The sequence below is a fragment of the Mixophyes fleayi genome, chromosome 5, assembly GCF_038048845.1.
Source record: "Mixophyes fleayi isolate aMixFle1 chromosome 5, aMixFle1.hap1, whole genome shotgun sequence".
Lineage (NCBI taxonomy): Eukaryota > Metazoa > Chordata > Amphibia > Anura > Limnodynastidae > Mixophyes > Mixophyes fleayi.
In genome coordinates, this window is record NC_134406.1 from 118,036,615 (window position 1) to 118,054,757 (window position 18,143).

Sequence of the window (18,143 nt, forward strand, 5' to 3'; positions counted from 1 at the left end):
AATAAATGAGATTATTCGTATTAACAACTAGTTTGTGGTATCAGGATTTCTGTGCACTGGGATTTTTTCGTTTGGTATCTGACCTGAACTACACGACCATTCCTGTTTTCCACCCGCTGCACTGATAACTAACTAGAAGAACCGCAACCTGCGCACCTCACGCAGCCCAGTCCTTACCTCCTTGCGGGGGTCCCTGGTGAACACCGGGGGTGCTTTAGACTCCGCCCCTCCCTGTTTAGTTGCACTAATATCAGTCAGTGGCACCCACAAGAGTCATTATCGTGACAGTATACTGTGGTCATGAGTATGCAGGATGAGTCTTTAGCCTGGGACCTTCTTTTTCACTTGGCCCAACATGTGAACCAGCAAGATGCCAAACAGGCCCAACTACTGCAGTGTATTCTGGAGGATGGTTTCTTACCTCGATACCCTTCAGGGGTCATTACCCGTATGCCCTGTGGTTCCCACCAGAACTGAAGCCACTGCTGCTGCCGCCTCTGCCTCCACCAGCTCCACAAGTTCCCGAGGGTTTCGAATACCGCCCCCAGAGAAATATGTCAGAGATCCGAAGAAGTGCCGCAGGTTTCTTAAACAGTGTGATATACAGTTTGAATTCGCACCAGAAAACTTTTCCTCAGACAGAATTAAGGTGGCTTATATAATTTCCTTCCTTTCAGAACAAGCCCTTGCTTGGGAATCTCCGTTGTGCGAGCGTGACGATCCGCTACTCCAGAATTCTGTAACTTTTATTGTAAGTTTCCGTAAGGCTTTTGAAGAGTCTGGTCGTGTGTCCTCTGCATCCACTGGTCTCTTAAACCTTCGTCAAGAAACTCTCACTGCTGGCTAGTATGCGGACCAATTTCAGACTCTAGCATCTGAACTTTGTTGTATTGATGAGGCCCTCATCGCTACCTTCTGGCAAGGTTTGAATGATCGGATAAAGGATGACTTAGCGTCACGTGATCTTCCTTTCAGATTGGATGACCTTATTTCCTTATGTATCAAAGTGGATATTCGCCACCATGAATGCAAATAGGGGGGTGATTAAGGTCGCCGGTCCTTTCCTCGCCTTGCACCTCAATCCCAGTCTCCTGCGCTTTCCATGGAAGAACCCATGCAAATTGGCCGTTCACGATTATCCCCTGAAGAACAGAAAAGACTATGTTTTTAATGTGGAGAGCCTGGACATCTTCTTTCTGCATGCCCCAAGTGCCCGGGAAACGCCACATCCTAGGTGACTGCAGGGAGGTTCAGCATAGGATCCCAGTCTTCTCCCTGTTCCCAGAAGGAATCTGAATATCTCATGTCCCTTACTCTCTTTTTCTTTGATGGTCCTCAACCTTTGTCTGCCTTTGTGGACTTGGGATCCGCGGGGAACTTCATATCTTGCTCTCTGGTCTCTCAGCTCCGTTTGAATACTACACCTTTGCCTCAGCTGCTGACACTCACCACAGTAGATGGAAATCAAGTCTCTAATGGCTCTATCAGTTGCATCAACGTTCCTGTCTGGCTGATGGTAGGAGCTCTTCATTTGGAATGGATTAAATTTCTGGTTCTCCCGAAATCCATTCACCCCATTATTTTGGGCCTAACCTGGCTGAGGATACATTCTCCACAAATCGAGTGGCATCATGCTCAGGTCCTCTTGGGGTTTTTCTTGTAGATCACGTTGTTTGACACCAGTCAAATGCTGTAATCCAGTCATTCCGTGTCGGGCTACCTCCTCCTATGCTCTTCTCCCCGAGGTCTATTTTGAGTTCTTCTATGTTTTTAGTAAAGTTCCTGTGGAATCACTTCCACTGCATCATCCTTGGGACTGCCCCATTGATCTAGTGCTAGGCAAGACTATCCCTTGGGGCAGGGTATTTCCTTTATCCGTTCCGGAGACTCAGGCTATGTCCGAATACATTTCTGAAAATCTCAAACAAGAATTTACTCGTAAATCCTCTTCTCCCACTGGTGCAGAATTCTTCTTTCCAAAGAAAAATGGGTCCCTCAGACCATGCATCGATTACCGCAAACTTAATGCCATCACTGTAAAAAATTGGTACCCCCTTCCCCTCATCCCTGAACTGTTTGATCGCATTCGTGGAGCTCAAATCTGCACAAAACTGGATCTCAGAGGTGCCTACAACTTAATCAGGATTAGGAAGGGGGACAAATGAAAGACCACATTTAACACCAAAGACTGTCACTATGAGTACCTTGTAATGCCCTTTGGGTAATGGAACGCCCCTGCTTTATGCCAAGAATTTGTCAATGAGGTCTTCCGGGATCTGTTGTATCAGTCCGTGGTGGTCTACTTGGAGGATATTTTGATATTGTCCCAGGACATAGCTTCCCACTATGCGCATGTGAAAGAGGTGCTTATCCGCTTACAGGAGAATCACTTATACTGCAATCTGGAAAAATGCCTTTTTGATCAATCCCAGGTACCCTTTCTGGGATACATTGTGTCCATGTCTGGCCTCCAAATGGACCCAAATGAAGTGAAGCCCATCCTTGACTTGCCCCAGCCCACGGAGTTAAAAGCTAGTCAGCGCTTTATTGGCTTCACAAATTACTTCCCGTAATTTATTCAAGGCTTTCACCATTATTAAGGGAGGCCAAGTCAAATCCTGGCCAAAGAGGCAGTCCTTGCATTTAGGGCTATCAAAGAATTGTTTCCTCTGCCCCTATCTTGATTCAGCCTGATTTACATAAACCATTTTTTTTGGAGGTCTATGCCTCTTCAGTAGGCGTGGGGGCTGTCCTCTCCCAGAAGAATTCCTCCGGTACCCTCAGACCCTCTCAGTTTTTCTCAAAAAATTTTCTTCCACAGAATCTAGTTATGGTATTGGAGACCAGGAACTCCTGGCTATTAAGTTCGCCTTAGAAGAATGGCACTACTTGTGTTTATTGACCATAAAAACCTCATCTATTTACAGTCCGCTCAATGCTTAAATTCCCAGCAAGCGTGTTGGTCGCTATTTTTCAGCAGATTCCAGTTTATCCTGAATTTCCGACCAGGTTCAAAGAATTTTAGGGATGATGCCCTCTCTCACGATCCTTCGATCCCTCCGACTCCAAAACTTCCACTCCCTCCAAACTCATTATTAATCCCAGGAAAAATTTGGTCTTGACTCAACCCACTATCAAATTTCCTCCTGTTGGACGTTCTTTTGTTGACGCCCATTTGCGCAGCAAATTGTTAAATTGGGCTCATAATTGAAAAATTGCAGGACACGCTGGTGTTAAGAAGATGGTAGCACTCCTTTCTCATTTTTACTGGTGTCTCTCCTTGATCTCGGATGTTCGGAAGTTTATCCTTGCCTGTGAAGACTCTCTCCGGCCGGACTCTTGCTTCCGCTTCCCATTCCAGAACATCCATGGTCCAGCATGAAGATGGACTTTATAACTGATCTCCCTAGAAGTCATGGTCACATTTGCATATGGGTAGCTGTTGACCGATTTTCCAAATTCGCTTATTTTGTTCCTCTCAAGGAACTGCCTTCTACTTCCAAATTGGCATCCTTAGTCATCCATCATATCATATCAAAATATATATTCCGCCCTAGAAGAGACATCGTGTAGGGAGGAGGTTAGCTGCAGTACTCTAGTCATAAAATAGCGTTAAGGGCGAACCAGAGACATAGGGAAGCAGTAGAATGCTGCCATTATTGTAAAGCAGTTCTGTAGAGAGTAGTCAACTACAATAGTTTGCTGATCAATTGCTTTTGATTTCAATCTTAAATACACTTTACACATACTAGTGGCTACTGGTTGTTGTTAATGTATTGCATATATATAATAGTACTAGACAGTATATACAGACTGAGTTAGAGAGATATCATTCTGAACTAACTAGTATATTTATTTATTTGAGAAAAACTGTGTGCTTTTGTTGTCTATTGCTGTCTATAGACTAATAGCAGCAGAATCCAAAAAACAAACAGATTTGTTTATTTTAAACTTGAAAGTTTTCCAAGTGAAAGCTGTGACAGTGACAACTGAAATTATTTTTTTTAAAAACTGGGGGTTTGTATGTGAGATTCAGGAGCAGTTGCACACCCCAAAAAAGGCTATATATTACTATATTCTAATATTTTCTATTTTTCAATACTTGTCTACTTTGGAAGAGTCATTTAGTGAAATCTATATTTAAAGAAAGCTGTTTGTGAGGGTCAGCATGCAGCTGGACCACCCCCCAAAAATGCACTATATATTCTAATCTTTTTATTTTTCAATGCTTGTTATGTTGGAAAGGTCATTCATTGAAATCTATATTAAAAGAAGGCTGTTTGTGAGGGTCTGCACGCAGCTGGACTGCCCCCCCCACCCAAAAAAACCCCCCCACTATATATTCTAATCTTTTCTATTTTTCAATGCTTACTATTTTGGAGGGTCATTCAATGAAATCTATATTTAAAAAGGCTGTTTGTGTATGAGGGTCAGCAGCAGATACACACACCAAAAAAGTAAACAGAGTGTTCTTCTCTTTAACTCAGAGCAGTACTCACCCCCCCCTGATAAAATATAAAACTTGCTGAAGTATACTGTGCAGCAGTGTCATAAGAATTGTTAAATTACTTACCTTTTCTTCCCTATCTAATTGGGCATTCCCCTGGTGTATTGGAAGGCTTCTACAAGTAGCTCCAAGCTGTTAAAGTAGCATTACTCCTCTTGGCAACCTTGGATCACTGTACAGATCAAGAGCAGCCCATTACCAGTACTGGCAGTAAAACTACTGTTACGACCTCTACTAGTAAAAAAGGTAATGTGGGAAGAAAGTTGACGAAAGCGTCCTCAAAATCCAAACACTACATTGTCAAATTCAATTTCAAAGAAAACATTAGCTCTTGATGTAAGGCGGAGGATTAAGAGGGAATTTTCTGATGAATGTGGTGAATTGTCCAAAAAAGGAAAATAGCTAACATTCCATACACCACCCGATGTGACAAGACAAGGTTTAGACTATGTCCACTTTTTACTAGTAAGGGTCCTGCTACTGCTGGTACTGGTATACGCACTAGAATGGCCATTCCAAAATAGAGTGGCTAACGCGATTGTGCATTTTTCTCAACTTCATATGCACCACCTTGTCACTCAGAGTGTGTGTCAGTGACACAAAACAGACAAATCAGTGCCTGAGGATAACATTGAGGTTGAAGAAAACTTGGGTATTCGCTGAATCCTGAGGAGAGTCAAAGGAGAGTATCCATGAGTGCTACATGTGAGTCTGAGGTTTCAGATTCAGACACTGTAATAATAGTGCAGCCTTCATTGATAAGTCCTCAACCATATGAAAATGTGAGACTGGGTAATAATATTATTAGTGTTAATGATGATTTACCCACAGAAATTGAGGAGGCTACTAATTAGCTAATAGTTGCAAATGTGCAAGAGGATGAGGGATTTAATTGTGGATCTGAAAATTATTGTGTTGTACATTGACACGATAATGAGGAGAATGATGATGATTGAGTTGAAGTAAGGCTGCCACCAGTGTTACCACCAGCAAATGCCCATGATAAGAGCATTATCATGCCAGAGCATAAGACAAAAATAACACATCCTGTATTTGGAAATATTTTTATCTAAACTCAGACAACATTTCTCAAGCCATCTATAACCTTTATCTTTTCAAAATAAGTAGAGGTAGGAACGCTGATCATCTAGGAACCTCATACATCATTTGCAGCATGTTTATTCAAGTAGTGTTTCCAAAAGTGGCAAATTGTGTATAGTAAAAAGCAGCCCAGCATCAGCTGGCAGTCGAATGAATAGACAGTTGCAATCCTCACTGGCGTCAACATCTTCATAATCAAATTCCTGATTATTAGTATGTAGTCCTGCATCCAGTTTTCAAATTCCAAATGACTCCCCTAATGCAATCAATGGAAACATCCTTGCACACTGCTGCTGCTAGGGATGATACATCGACACAGAAGGGAAGCAAGACGACTAAGCATAATTGTAAACAATTGGCTGTGCAAGCGTTTGCAAGAGGAAACAAGTATGACAGTCAGCATTCTCTATGAAAAATTATTGCCGCCAATTACCAACAGAATGTGTATTTTCCAGTGTGGATGCATTAATATTGTGTGATGATGATCATGACATCAGTGATGAGGATAATGATAAGGGTGATGACATGGTCATCAACATACAGAAAGTTTACCACTGTTAGCCAAATGACCATTAGTAATTTGTAAAAAATAATAAAATAAATTTAACTGCTATCTTTTCTGTCCAGTTCATTGACAAACAAGCAAAATATTCTCTTTTGTGGGGGCCCAAACAAATCAAAAGGTGGCAGACCCTGTTACTGAAGTGCTTGGTTTGTTAAACTATTTGCATGTCCTTTTTAACAATGGATTGGGCCCAAGGACTAATCCATCTTGGACCATTTTACATTTTTGCCTTGGTTTGTCAGCTTGTGTAACAGTCGACAATTCAGATGTGAACAGTATTATTAGGTCGCCAATTCACGTAGTGGAAATTAGGATTAGGTATACAATTCAAATGTTGACAGTATTATTGTAGGGTTAGGCATAGAGCTTGAGATGTAGTTAAGGACAGGGATAGGGACAGGTCTAAGGACAGGGTTAGGAATGGGATATGTCTATGGACAGGGATAGGGACAGTGTTAGGGACAGGGACAGGGACAAGGTTAGGGATAATACTGTCTACATTTGAATTGTCAACCTAATAAATACTGACTACATTTCAATTGTTGTCCTAATAATACTGTGGATGTCATTATATTGTTGACGCTCTATTCTGTTTCCCACCAATCATATTATCTCAATCCTGTAGCTGTCAAACACATGTATGTATCACACCTGGGCATTGTCTCATCATCTGTTAAATAATACCTACTGATGCCAACGCTGTCCATCTAATGAGTTCTGATATTGCCACTGCTGTCGCCTCTCTAATGTACTGCTGCTGAGCCTCTCCAATGTATTTGCTGCTGACCCTCTCCAATGTATTTGCTTCTGTGCTGACCCTCTCAAATGTATTTGCTGCAGTGCTGAACCTCTCCAATGTATTTGCTGCAGTGCTGACCTTCTCCAATGTATTGCTGCTGACCCTCTCTAATTTGTCACACATGCTGCTTAATGGTTACCTACTTGATGTATCTTCTATATTCAAAAAAATGTAATTGATGTAGACATCTTCAATGAGGTTGATGATTGGTTACTACTGAGGAAGATGGCCACTGTTATCCAATTGCCCGGGATTCATTTGTTAACATCCCTATCTAATATCCAGTTGAACAACCAACAACCAAAATATTACATTTTGTCAGGGCCCAAACAAGCAGTCAAGCCACAAAAGAGGCAGTAACTGTCGCTAGAGTGCTTGGTTTGTGCATGTCATTTTCAACATATGGGTGGGTCGGGGGCCCCGAGGACAAAGCCATTTTGCACTAATGTGACTCCTCCACTTTTCTCCAAGAATCTTCTGAAGCCTTCGTTGTAGTCCATTCTTGCACCAAAATTCCCTTTTTTGGGGGGCTTTTTGTAACTCATTGAAATGCCTAACTGTTTTCAGCATGTTACTAGTGCTGCTAACTGCCAACTGTCAACTGACTGCTGGTTGGGTGACCAATATGCCAAATTCTGTCTCTTTATTTCTCAGAATGTGGACCAGTTAGGGACCTAACTGTTATAGCCAGAGTTGAGGGCTATTGGATTATGTTTATTGCTGTTTCATTTTGTTTGCTGAAGACACCGCCAAGACTATTTATCCATCCTGACAAGTAAAATAAACGTCAAAGTGCTTCAGAAAACCTGTGTGAGGAGCCATCTGTTTGCACACTTTTTCACAAGTGGTGTCACCGTGGGATGTGCAAAAGACAGCTAGATCATTGCTGTCCCCCAAACCAACAAATCCAGGGTGGTGAGTTATACAAAACCTCCTGACTACATTGATTGTTTGCTGCATGCAAAAGGTGTTGCAAGCTTTGAACACAAAGTCAAATGCATAAAGTTTGTTTTTTTTATTACAGTGTACTGCAAAAACCTGCTTATTTCAAATGTTTGTTTGCAAATGTGTTAACATGTTTACTACAAAAACTTTGCTGCAAATGGGATGAATTTATATGTGACACAGACCTTAATAACAAAGCAGGTGTATGAAATTGATTGATGGTTGTTTGTTGTGAACTACAAGTGACATACAGCCTTTCCCACAAACAAGTCTGTTTAATTTATGCTTAGGGAAGCAAAGTTTCATTTTTCTTCACACCAAAATAGCAATGTGGAGTAACTCTTGAGGGCTCTGGTGAATGTGACCACCAGGCAACAGGAACAGCAGGGTGCATTACTAGCTGTAGCTGCTACACAACAAGTACAGCAGTCCCAAATGCTACAGGTTGCAGAGGCCAGATGGAGAATACCAAATTCTTGCGTAAAGAGTAAGCACAAGTGAGACAGGTGCATGATGTGTCTGAGGTGCCTGTCTTGCAGAAAATGACCACCTCAGGTGATTTGGAGGCATATCTTTTAGCCTTTGAGAAAGTTGCCACGTGACTAAAATGGCCGCCAGGAACCTGGGCGGAGAAGCTGGCGCCATATTTGAGCGGTGAAACTCAGTGTGCTTATGTTGATTTATCTGATGAGCAGGCTGCTGTCTATCAGGAAGTAAAAGCTGAAATCTTGGCTCGGATAGGTGTCACTGGAGCGGGGAGAGCTCAGCGCTACCATGACTGACATTATCTCCCAGAAAAATGGGTTTGCTCACAGATGGCTGATCTCTTTAAAGTAATAAAGTGTTGGCTGCATCCAAATATCAATACACCTGGTCGCATAGTGGAGATACTAGCAATTGACCATTGTGTCCGTGGGCTGGAAAGGAGCTTACAGAGATGGGTGCTACAAGCAGATTCACAGTCTTATGAGGAACTTGCTATGGTGATAAGCCATTATTCAGCCCTGCAAAACATGTCTAAGGCTCCAGAGGAGAATCCAAAACTGCTGCCCAAGCCAAAGTTGTCGCCTCATTGTTTTGCATAGTTCAGACTTGGGCATTTCCGTGCTGAATGTCCAAAGCAACAGGAACCTGTGAATTATTCTTTTACTCAGCTAGGACCAGCCTTTTCTAGTTGTTGCACCATGTCCCCCTCCACAGGGAAACCAGTACTGTTTCGGGTGACTGTCTTACTAAATCAACATGCTGTTTTGGCCCTGATGACTCAGGAAGCGAGTTGACATTGGTCTCTAGTTCTGTGGTTCCGAAAGATGTAACGACAAGGTTACCTAAGGTGAAAGTGCATCCATGGAGCTACTGAGGATTATGAGCGGACTCTCCTTCCTGTTACCATAAAAGGCAAAACATTTGAGGTAGTGGCTGCCGTAGCCCCTAAACTACCATACCTCCTTATCAGTGGGCGAGACTTTCCCATGTTCCAGGAGGTTCTTAGTGACTGGGTCCGGCTGGACATGTTGAAAACTGGTACACCGGCCAAAAGTCCAATCTTAAAGGAACCTGTCCAACTCTCACTGGGCCCAGGAAAAGAGACAACAGAACTGTTGCCTATGGATGCTGAATACAGGTCCACGACTGCTACTAATTCCAAGTCTCGCACAAGGAAACAAAAGGAACCATTGAGACAATCACTTGCCGGTGACTCTGTTGTAGAAACTGCGGAGCCACCAGACAAAGTCGAGGACTGGTCCCCAATTCCAAGTTTTCATTACAAGACTTTGCTAGAGATCAGCTTAATGATGTCTCTCTAGAAAATGCATTTAAAGCTGTTGTGGAAATTAATGGTGTGATAAAAGCTGCCAGGCCGGCAGAGGGTGTACCTTAATTTTTTGTTAAAGGGGAGTTGTTGTATAGAGCAGGGGTTGTTCAGGAGAAAAATGTTGAACAACTGTTAATACCACAGGTACATGTACCTTTAGTGTTGGAAGCCTCACACACACATCTTTGTGGGGGTCATTTGGGAGAGGAGAAGACTAGGTAAAGGATTATACTATGATTTTACTGGCCAGGAATACATATGGCAGTAAAAAGGTATAGCTTAACCTGCCCAATATGTCAAAGAACCTCCCCAAAACCTGATTATAGGGCCCCATTAAATCCTATTCCAGTCGTTCAGGTAGCCTTTGAATGAATAGGAATGGACCTGGTAGGTCCACTCGTGAACACTAGTATGTCTTGGTGATTCTGGACTATGTCACATGGACATCGACAGGCACCGCTCGGGTTAACCCGAGGCCCCCTACCAGGGCTCGACGGTCATCTTCCTCACTGGTGACAAATAACAATTATATCATCACCGTCATCCTCATCAAAGATGTCTACATCAATTAAATTTTCATTTTAAGTAAAGAAGATACACCAAGTAGGTAACTGCTAGGCAGCATGTGTGACACATTGGAGAGGGTCAACCACAATACTTTGGCCAAAATTGGTGAAAATTTGCACAGCTGTGAAGAGATCATTAGAAAATAGACTGCAAATGACTGTTAATACTATAAAGAGTAATATAGGAGCAAAAACAGCTAAAAATCACACCATATTAACTATTTTTCACATTTTTGAATTAAATCCAGATCGAAAACCTATACCTTTCAGGATTTTAGGGCAAAACCACATCCAAAACATGGGGGTCAACACACATCTCTATTCTATATATTATAACAACCAGTAGCCACTATTCTTCACTCTGACACAATTGATCAGCACACAATTGTAGCAGACTGATCTCTAAATAAACTGAAGTAAAATCACAGATGCTGCTGTATAAATTGTCTTTTTCACCCTGTCCAACCCTCTACAAGCGATTTCCTGAGTACAGCAGAACATGAAGGAGGGCTACATATAAAAAATATCCATACAAAACTCATGAGAGCCGACATTTTATCTGAAATGGAGTTTTTGTCAGTTCCAAATTTGGGGAGAGAAACCGAATCAATACCCCAAAATTTGGATCTGTCGGATTTCAGTGCTTATTTCTTATTTAAAATATTATTACCTTATATAATAATTCAACCAATTAGTTGCTTATTATTGATAGGTATAATGTTACTTCTCAATGTGTATTACTCTCAAATTTTTATTTACAAACCTGCTGACTCCTATTTTTGGAGAAATGTGTCCAGTGCTGGTTTACTGTAGATACTTCCATTTTAGCAGCAATGACGTAAAATATCATCCATCTACTTAACCTTAGTTACATTAGTATGACTATCTGACAGCACTACTGGCATGAGGTCGATTCCCAATTAGGTCCATACCTGTGAGGAGTTTGTATGTTCTTTTTGTGTGTTTCCTCTGGCTGCTCTGGTTTCATCCCACACTTGAAAGATATATTTGGCCACATCTGGGCATTTCCATCTCATGGCCTCAGCATCTTGCAGATCTCTGCACTATAGTGAACCCCACCAGGCCTATTGTTCTCATTTCCTCCTATTGTCTTGCATTACCCCCTCCCTTTCTAATGTAAGCTCTAATGGGTAGAATCTTCTACCGTATGTCTCATGTCTGTACCAGATGTCTCATGTCTGCCCACTCTTCATCCTCCTCTCTATCCCTGTCTTGCCTTGTCTTATGCTGATTTTTTTATTGTATGCCTTTCAATTCATTGTTTTAATTGCTTCCATGAAATTATTATTGTCCTACATCTGTACACAGTTTTCTTATCTGTATGTACTTATGTAGTCTTGAAATTTTGTTGTATGTTCTAACACCCTATTTACAGCGAAGCTGAAGCAATGTGGAACCTTAATATTGGTTGGTTAATTGGCTCCTAAACTGGGCCTTACTGTGTGTGCACTGTTATCTTTAATGGGGCAGGAACTAATGTGCATGACAAATATTCTATGTACAGCAATGTGTAATATTGTGGCACTGTATAAAAAGTAATATAACACTCTTTTATTCACTACTGCTATAGCTATATAATTAGTCACTTTTCAGCATATGCTATAGGACATTTAAAAGTTATACATGGTACCTTAATGCATGGTAAAACAGTAAAGTTATGTATGTAACAAAATAATTGGACAAATCAAAATTAACAATATAATACATATATATTAGACAAAATTATCATACCTAATGCATATTGTAATCTGTATAAATGATTTGTGACCTACCATGTTAAGAATTGCCATGCTCAAAATTATTGTGGTTGAAGTCACAGTAAGAATAATTCGAGGCCATGGTCTGTTGACGATTAATCCTGATGATTTTAACATTGATAGAAACGATGCTGATGCTTTTTTACTGCATTGCTATATAAAAATAAAAATATGAAATGTTATTTTTCATTTGTAAATTCTTTGTTTAACATAGGTTATAAATGGCTATGTAATATGTTGCTGTTGTAAAATTAATGTCAGAAATTGCATTTCCATGAAGGTATTTCTGTTTGGAATAACCACAGCTTTAAATGTAAGCAAGATAAGAACACCGATTTCTGTAGAACTAAATCATAGATCACATGTGTTTAGCAAAGTATGTAGCAAGGTTAAACCATCTATGGGCTCATTCAAAGATGGCTTGCTCATAGTATCTGTCTATAGTGGTGCAGACCTTTGGCTTGAATAACTCTCTAGAAATATTCCAACATTAAAAAAAAAAATTTAAATACAAAAAATAATTAAGAAAAACTGGCATGTTAGCAATACAATGAGTGAAAGGGTATTTGGTGATAGTATCATTGCAAAGGGGTGGGGCAAGATGTTATCAATATAAGAAACACTTAAATTGACAAATTGCACAGTGTGTCCCCCTTTTACATTAACACCCCAACACAATCCACTAGACGTCAGTACTAGACAGTAAATTGAGCACTACACTGTCTGCAGAAATGTATTTACACAAAACAGTACAACCCACACTTGGGGGATCTACTAAATATTTACAACATTTTTTAAATCGATTAAAATCACTATAAAAAAAAGAGGAATTTTTGTCCCAAATGAATAACCCATGCAGCAGAAAAGGAGGCAAGGTGTGTGTTTTGTCGGACAAAAAGTATGTGCATGTTTATGGTGTGAAGGGGATATTGTGTGCATTCCACCACCATCTAGTGGATCTGCAGGCAAATTTACACATTTGATTACATGCTTTCTGCGTCATCATAAAATAGACCTCTGTGTGCCGGATGAAAAGGGAATTACACCTTTCCATCTTTTGTACACATAATGGGATTCAGGGAGAGAAACTGTCACAGCCTTTTCCTGCCAAAACGAGTGTAGGAACAGTGGGGAATGACATAGCCCACTGGTGGTGGATCCGATTATAGCCTGGAGAGCAGTGGAGATGTGTATGTCCCTGACTCTTTTAAGGAGAGTGGTTCAGACACCAACAACAGCAGTGGTGATGTACCACTGCAGGGTAACAGAACAAAAAGAAATAACACAGACACTTGTTTTACACTCGACAATTCTGAACCTGATGGCAGCAGTGTTTTAAATACAGAAGTCTGAAAATCTGATGCATTGTCCATCCAAACACTTTCCAGATAAAGTGATGGATCCAAATTGAATAACAAAAAGCAGCATTGACTGTACAGTGAGAAACCTGTCTCAAAAATTTGCAATTTGAACATCTTTGGAATAAAGGCAACTTTGTGCACAACTCCGAGGTAATAATGACAGGACGCAGCGTTCTGATTCCATTCTAACAACCAGAAAAAGACATAGTTCCTGAAGGTTCCATGCATTGTACTGCTTGCCAAGGCTTAATTGCTAGAAAATAGGTTTGGCGATACAGGTAGAAATGTAACCTATAAGGTGTAACCAACTCAAACCTGGTTCTGTGCGTCTTTGTTCAGTTTATTCCACCTGACATTAATGGTGGTTTTTGGAAGTGATATGACCCAAGATTAAATTTTATTCACCATTAAAAATAACAGATGCATCATGCAATTGGTTCAGGTCAGATGTCGGCAATAATGAGTACATCCACCAGAATCTTCAAGAAATGGGAAGGCTACTGTTACATGCCAGAAGAGCTACCCCTTTGGAGAAGATGGAAGACTTTACCATTCTATCAATCTTTCTGCTTGTACAGTCATGGTCAAAAGTTTTGAGAATGACACAAGTAATTGTTTTCAAAAAGTTTGCTGCTTCAGTGTTTTTAGACCTTTGTCAGATGTTGCTATGGTATACTTAAGTAAAATTACAAGCATTTCATAAGTGTCAAAGGCTTTTATTGACAATTACATTAATTTTATGCAAAGAGTCAATATTTGCAGTGTTGACCCTTATTTGTGAAGACCTCTGCAATCCGCCCTGACATGTTCTCAATTAATTTCTGGGCCACATACTGACTGATGGCCAACTCATTCTTACCTAATCAATGCTTGGAATTTGTTAGAATTTGTGGGTTTTGTTTGTCTACCTGCCTCTTGAGGATTGACCACAAGTTCTCAATGGTATTAAGGTCTGCGGAGTTTCCTGGCCATGGACCCAAAAATTCGATGTTTTGATCCCTGAGCCACTTAGTTATCACTTTTGCCATTTGGCAAGGTGCTCCATCATGCTGGAAAAGGCATTGTCCGTCACCAAACTGTTCTTGGATGAAGTTGCTCTTGGAGGATGTTTTGGTACCAGTCTTTATTCATGGCTGTGTTCTTAAGCAAAAGTGTGAGTGAGCCCACTCCCTTTGCTGAGAAGCAACCCCACACATGAATGGTCTCAGGATGCTTTACTGTTGGCATGACAAAGGACTGAAAGTAGCACTCACCTTTCCTTCTCTGGACAAGTGTTTTTCCAGGTGCCCTAAATAATCTGGAATTCATCAATTAAAATGACTTTACCTCAGTCCTCAGCAGTCCAATTCCTGTACCTTTTGCAGAATATCAGTCTGTCCCTGATAATTTTGCTGGAGAGAAGTGGCTTCTTTGGTGGCCTTTTTGACACCAGGCCATCCTCCAAAAGTCTTTGCCTCACTGAGCATCTGCACTGAATGCAGATGCATTCACACCTGCCTGCTGCCGTTCCTGAGCAAGCTCTGCACTGGTGGCGTCCCGATCCCGCAGCTGAATCAACTCTAGGAGACAATCCTGATGCTTGCTGGACATTTTTGGGCACCCTGAAGCCTTCTTCACAACTATTGAAGTTCTCCTTGAAGTTCTTGATGATCCGATAAATGGTTGATTTAGGTGCAATCTTACTAGCAGCAATATCCTTGCCTGTGAAGCCCTTTTTCTGAAAAGCAATGATGACTGCACGTGTTTCCTTTCAGCTAACCATGGTTAACAGAGGAAGAACATTGATTTCAAGCTCCACCCTCCTTTTAAAGCTTCCAGACTGTTATTCTAACTCAATCAGCAAGGCAGAGTCATCTCCAGCCTTGTCCTCATCAACACTCACCTGTGTTAACGAGAGAATCACTGACCTGATGTCAGCTGGTCCTTTTGTGGCAGGGCTGAAATTCAGTTGAAATGTTGTTTTTGGGATAAAGTTCATTTTCATGGCAACGAGGGACTTTGAAATTAATTGCAATTCATCTGATCACTCTTCATGACATTCTGGAGTATATGGAAATTGCCATCATACAAACTGAGGCTGCAGACTTTCTAAAAAACAATATTTGTGTCATTCTTAAAACTTTTGGCCATGACTGTAGGTAATGATGTGAAGCTGGTGGCTGGCTACAATGATGAAACAGGTGCATTTAAAACCTCCTCTCTGGTACTGAAGGTTGGCCATGAATTGTAAAAGATTTCTAGCATTGTGGAATTTAGAGTAATGATGGAGGGCTGCACTGCTATAGTAAAAAATACACTCTACTTTAGGTAAGATGGAACGAGCTGATCTCATCTGCTGCTTTAAAAACTCTGAACAAGTCGAAATGGAACATACCTAAACTGTTATCTTTCACTGAACATGTGAAAAATATGCCCTTGTATCCAGGGCCGGATTAACCGCAGGGCCTTATGGGCTATAGCCAGGGGTCTTTGCAGCTGGGGGGCCCCCAAGAAAGACCCGCTGGCAGATATATATATATTTATTTATTTTTTCATACTGCTAACGATTGCTGTCAGTGCAGGCATGGCTCGCCCTCTGCACTGCTTAGTGAGGAGGTCACATGAGACTGTGATCTCCTGTGACCTGACTACACTAAGCAGTGCAGGACGTGCCATGCCCCCACTGATGGCAAGAAGAAAGAGGTTCCAGCTCTCCCTATTATAGCCCAATATCTATGGATTAATGTACTTTATGAATGTTCAACAGTTTGCAGGAGTGCAATAGTTTGAAAAAAAATGGTGGTTTATTAAAGTTAAAACAATGCTAACTGGTTATAATTGTAACAACCATTTATTATTTACCTATGCTAAAACCAGTTAGCAATGTTTTAACCTTAATAAACCACCATTTGTTTTCAAACTATTGCACTCCTACAAATTGTTGAACATACATAAGGTACATTAATTAATAGATATATTTTTAGTTTTTTGAAAATACAGAGTAGGTATATTAAAATAAACATTTGTCAAGCAACGTATGCCCAAACCGATATTAGTGGGGGGTCCCCAGTAATATAGGATTGGGCATATGTTGCTCGACAAATGGGAGTCTCACAGTACCCCTAGCCCAGTGTCTTAATCCAGCCCTGCTTGTATCTCATGAGAAACAGCAGGTATATCACATCAGTTTATCTACCAAGCCTTTACTTAAAAACTAGGTATTACTTTCAAAGGTCACTGTGGTCCAGGTGATCTTATTTAACCAAAGAAGTGAAGGAGAAGTTTCCAAGATGCTGCATTTTCTACCAGCTATGGTCTGATCTATAGGAAGATGTTGCCCTTGTGCTTTTTCGCGCTTGAGAAAAATCTTGCCTGGCACCTTACAAGGATTGAAATCCCACGGAAATTAGGTAGGAAAATTCCAATCCTGCTGACACCAGCATTGTAAATAAAATTGAAAATATCTACATGTTTATGTTTTGTCAGATTGCAGAAGCTCAAATTGCCTTTGCCTCTTTGCCCAGGAATGTGGAGCTGACAATCCCTAAACAATGTCTTCCACAAAGCTTCAAAAGCTTGTTGTTACTCTTTCAAAAGTTATCAACCAAAAAAACCCAGAATTGGATTAATTGGCAGGCATCCTTCTGCACTGCATCAGGGTGCACAAGCAGTATTACCGCCTCTTAGATAGTACCCTCCAACTCATTAAGATCAGAAAGCTTTTAGCTTTTAATGGCTCTTGAGAGGGGAAGAATGGCTGATTTCAAATACAAGAATTTGAAAGAGATAACATTGATCCAGATGATCCGTGCCGGGGGTTGCCTACCCCTGAGTTAGACCATGAGAAATCGCCTTAATCAGAGAGACAAGTGGCATGCATTCAATCAGCATTTACCTTTCTGAAGGTAGACAATGTAAGGATCCGGCAACAAGGGACAAAGGCATAGCCAAAGCTTCCAAAGGTTGGTGTAACACACTGCTTTGTTTTTTCTGTGTTTTGCAAATTAATTTGTGAAGGACAATTCTGTTTTCTTTCAGGTTTTAAAGTATGGAAAAAACCTGGGACATAGAGGATGTCAAGGATGTGGAGAAGCACCTTTTGGAGTTTATTTAGACATGCAGGGTGCCCAAAAAAGCATATTTGGGTAGGAGGCGTCAAGGCTGAGCCATCTGTACTGAGAGATCGGAACTGGTTAGCTAGGAAATTCTACATATAGAACTGGATAACAGATATAAAGAGAGCAAAAATAGTTGATAACATATGCAGTGGTTGTCCATGACTATATCCTATTTGACTAGCCATGGTTAGGTGTTGGTGTATGCCTGCGTATGGATGTTCTCAGACAGCCAGAATGCATGAAACTTTCCCCACAAGGCAATGAATTGTCTATCTCATGGTCTAGGTAAAACTGAAACTCTGAAATGATAACAGTGGTGACAAACAGCTCCTAAACATAACTATTTGATTGATGTGTTGATAGAGCACTATGAAAGAGGTATCCCTAAATTAGGATTTCTGGACTCATGAACAGCCTGCTCTCTGAGATTCTTCAGTTTACGGTTTCTGCTTCAACTCTAACTCTGTACCTTGGCAAACATTACTAATCCAACTCAGCTTTTTTGCCATCCACCTTACTTTAAATTGTTCTGCAAGTACTGCACTTTGAACATACAACTGCTTATATGAAACAAGTCTCTGCTGGCTAGGAAAGAAATCTTTCTACAT

The 18,143-nt window shown here is 40.9% G+C and overlaps 1 protein-coding gene across 1 annotated transcript in view; it reads right to left on the reverse strand.

Annotated features, from left to right (window-relative positions):
- Positions 1–18,143, reverse strand: part of ADCY2 (adenylate cyclase 2) — a 1,242,889-nt gene that overhangs the window by 281,634 nt on the left and 943,112 nt on the right. The window contains exon 16 of the mRNA XM_075212755.1: positions 12,093–12,230. Coding sequence (XP_075068856.1) covers positions 12,093–12,230 — 138 coding nt within the window. The remainder of the gene's footprint in view (positions 1–12,092; positions 12,231–18,143) is intronic.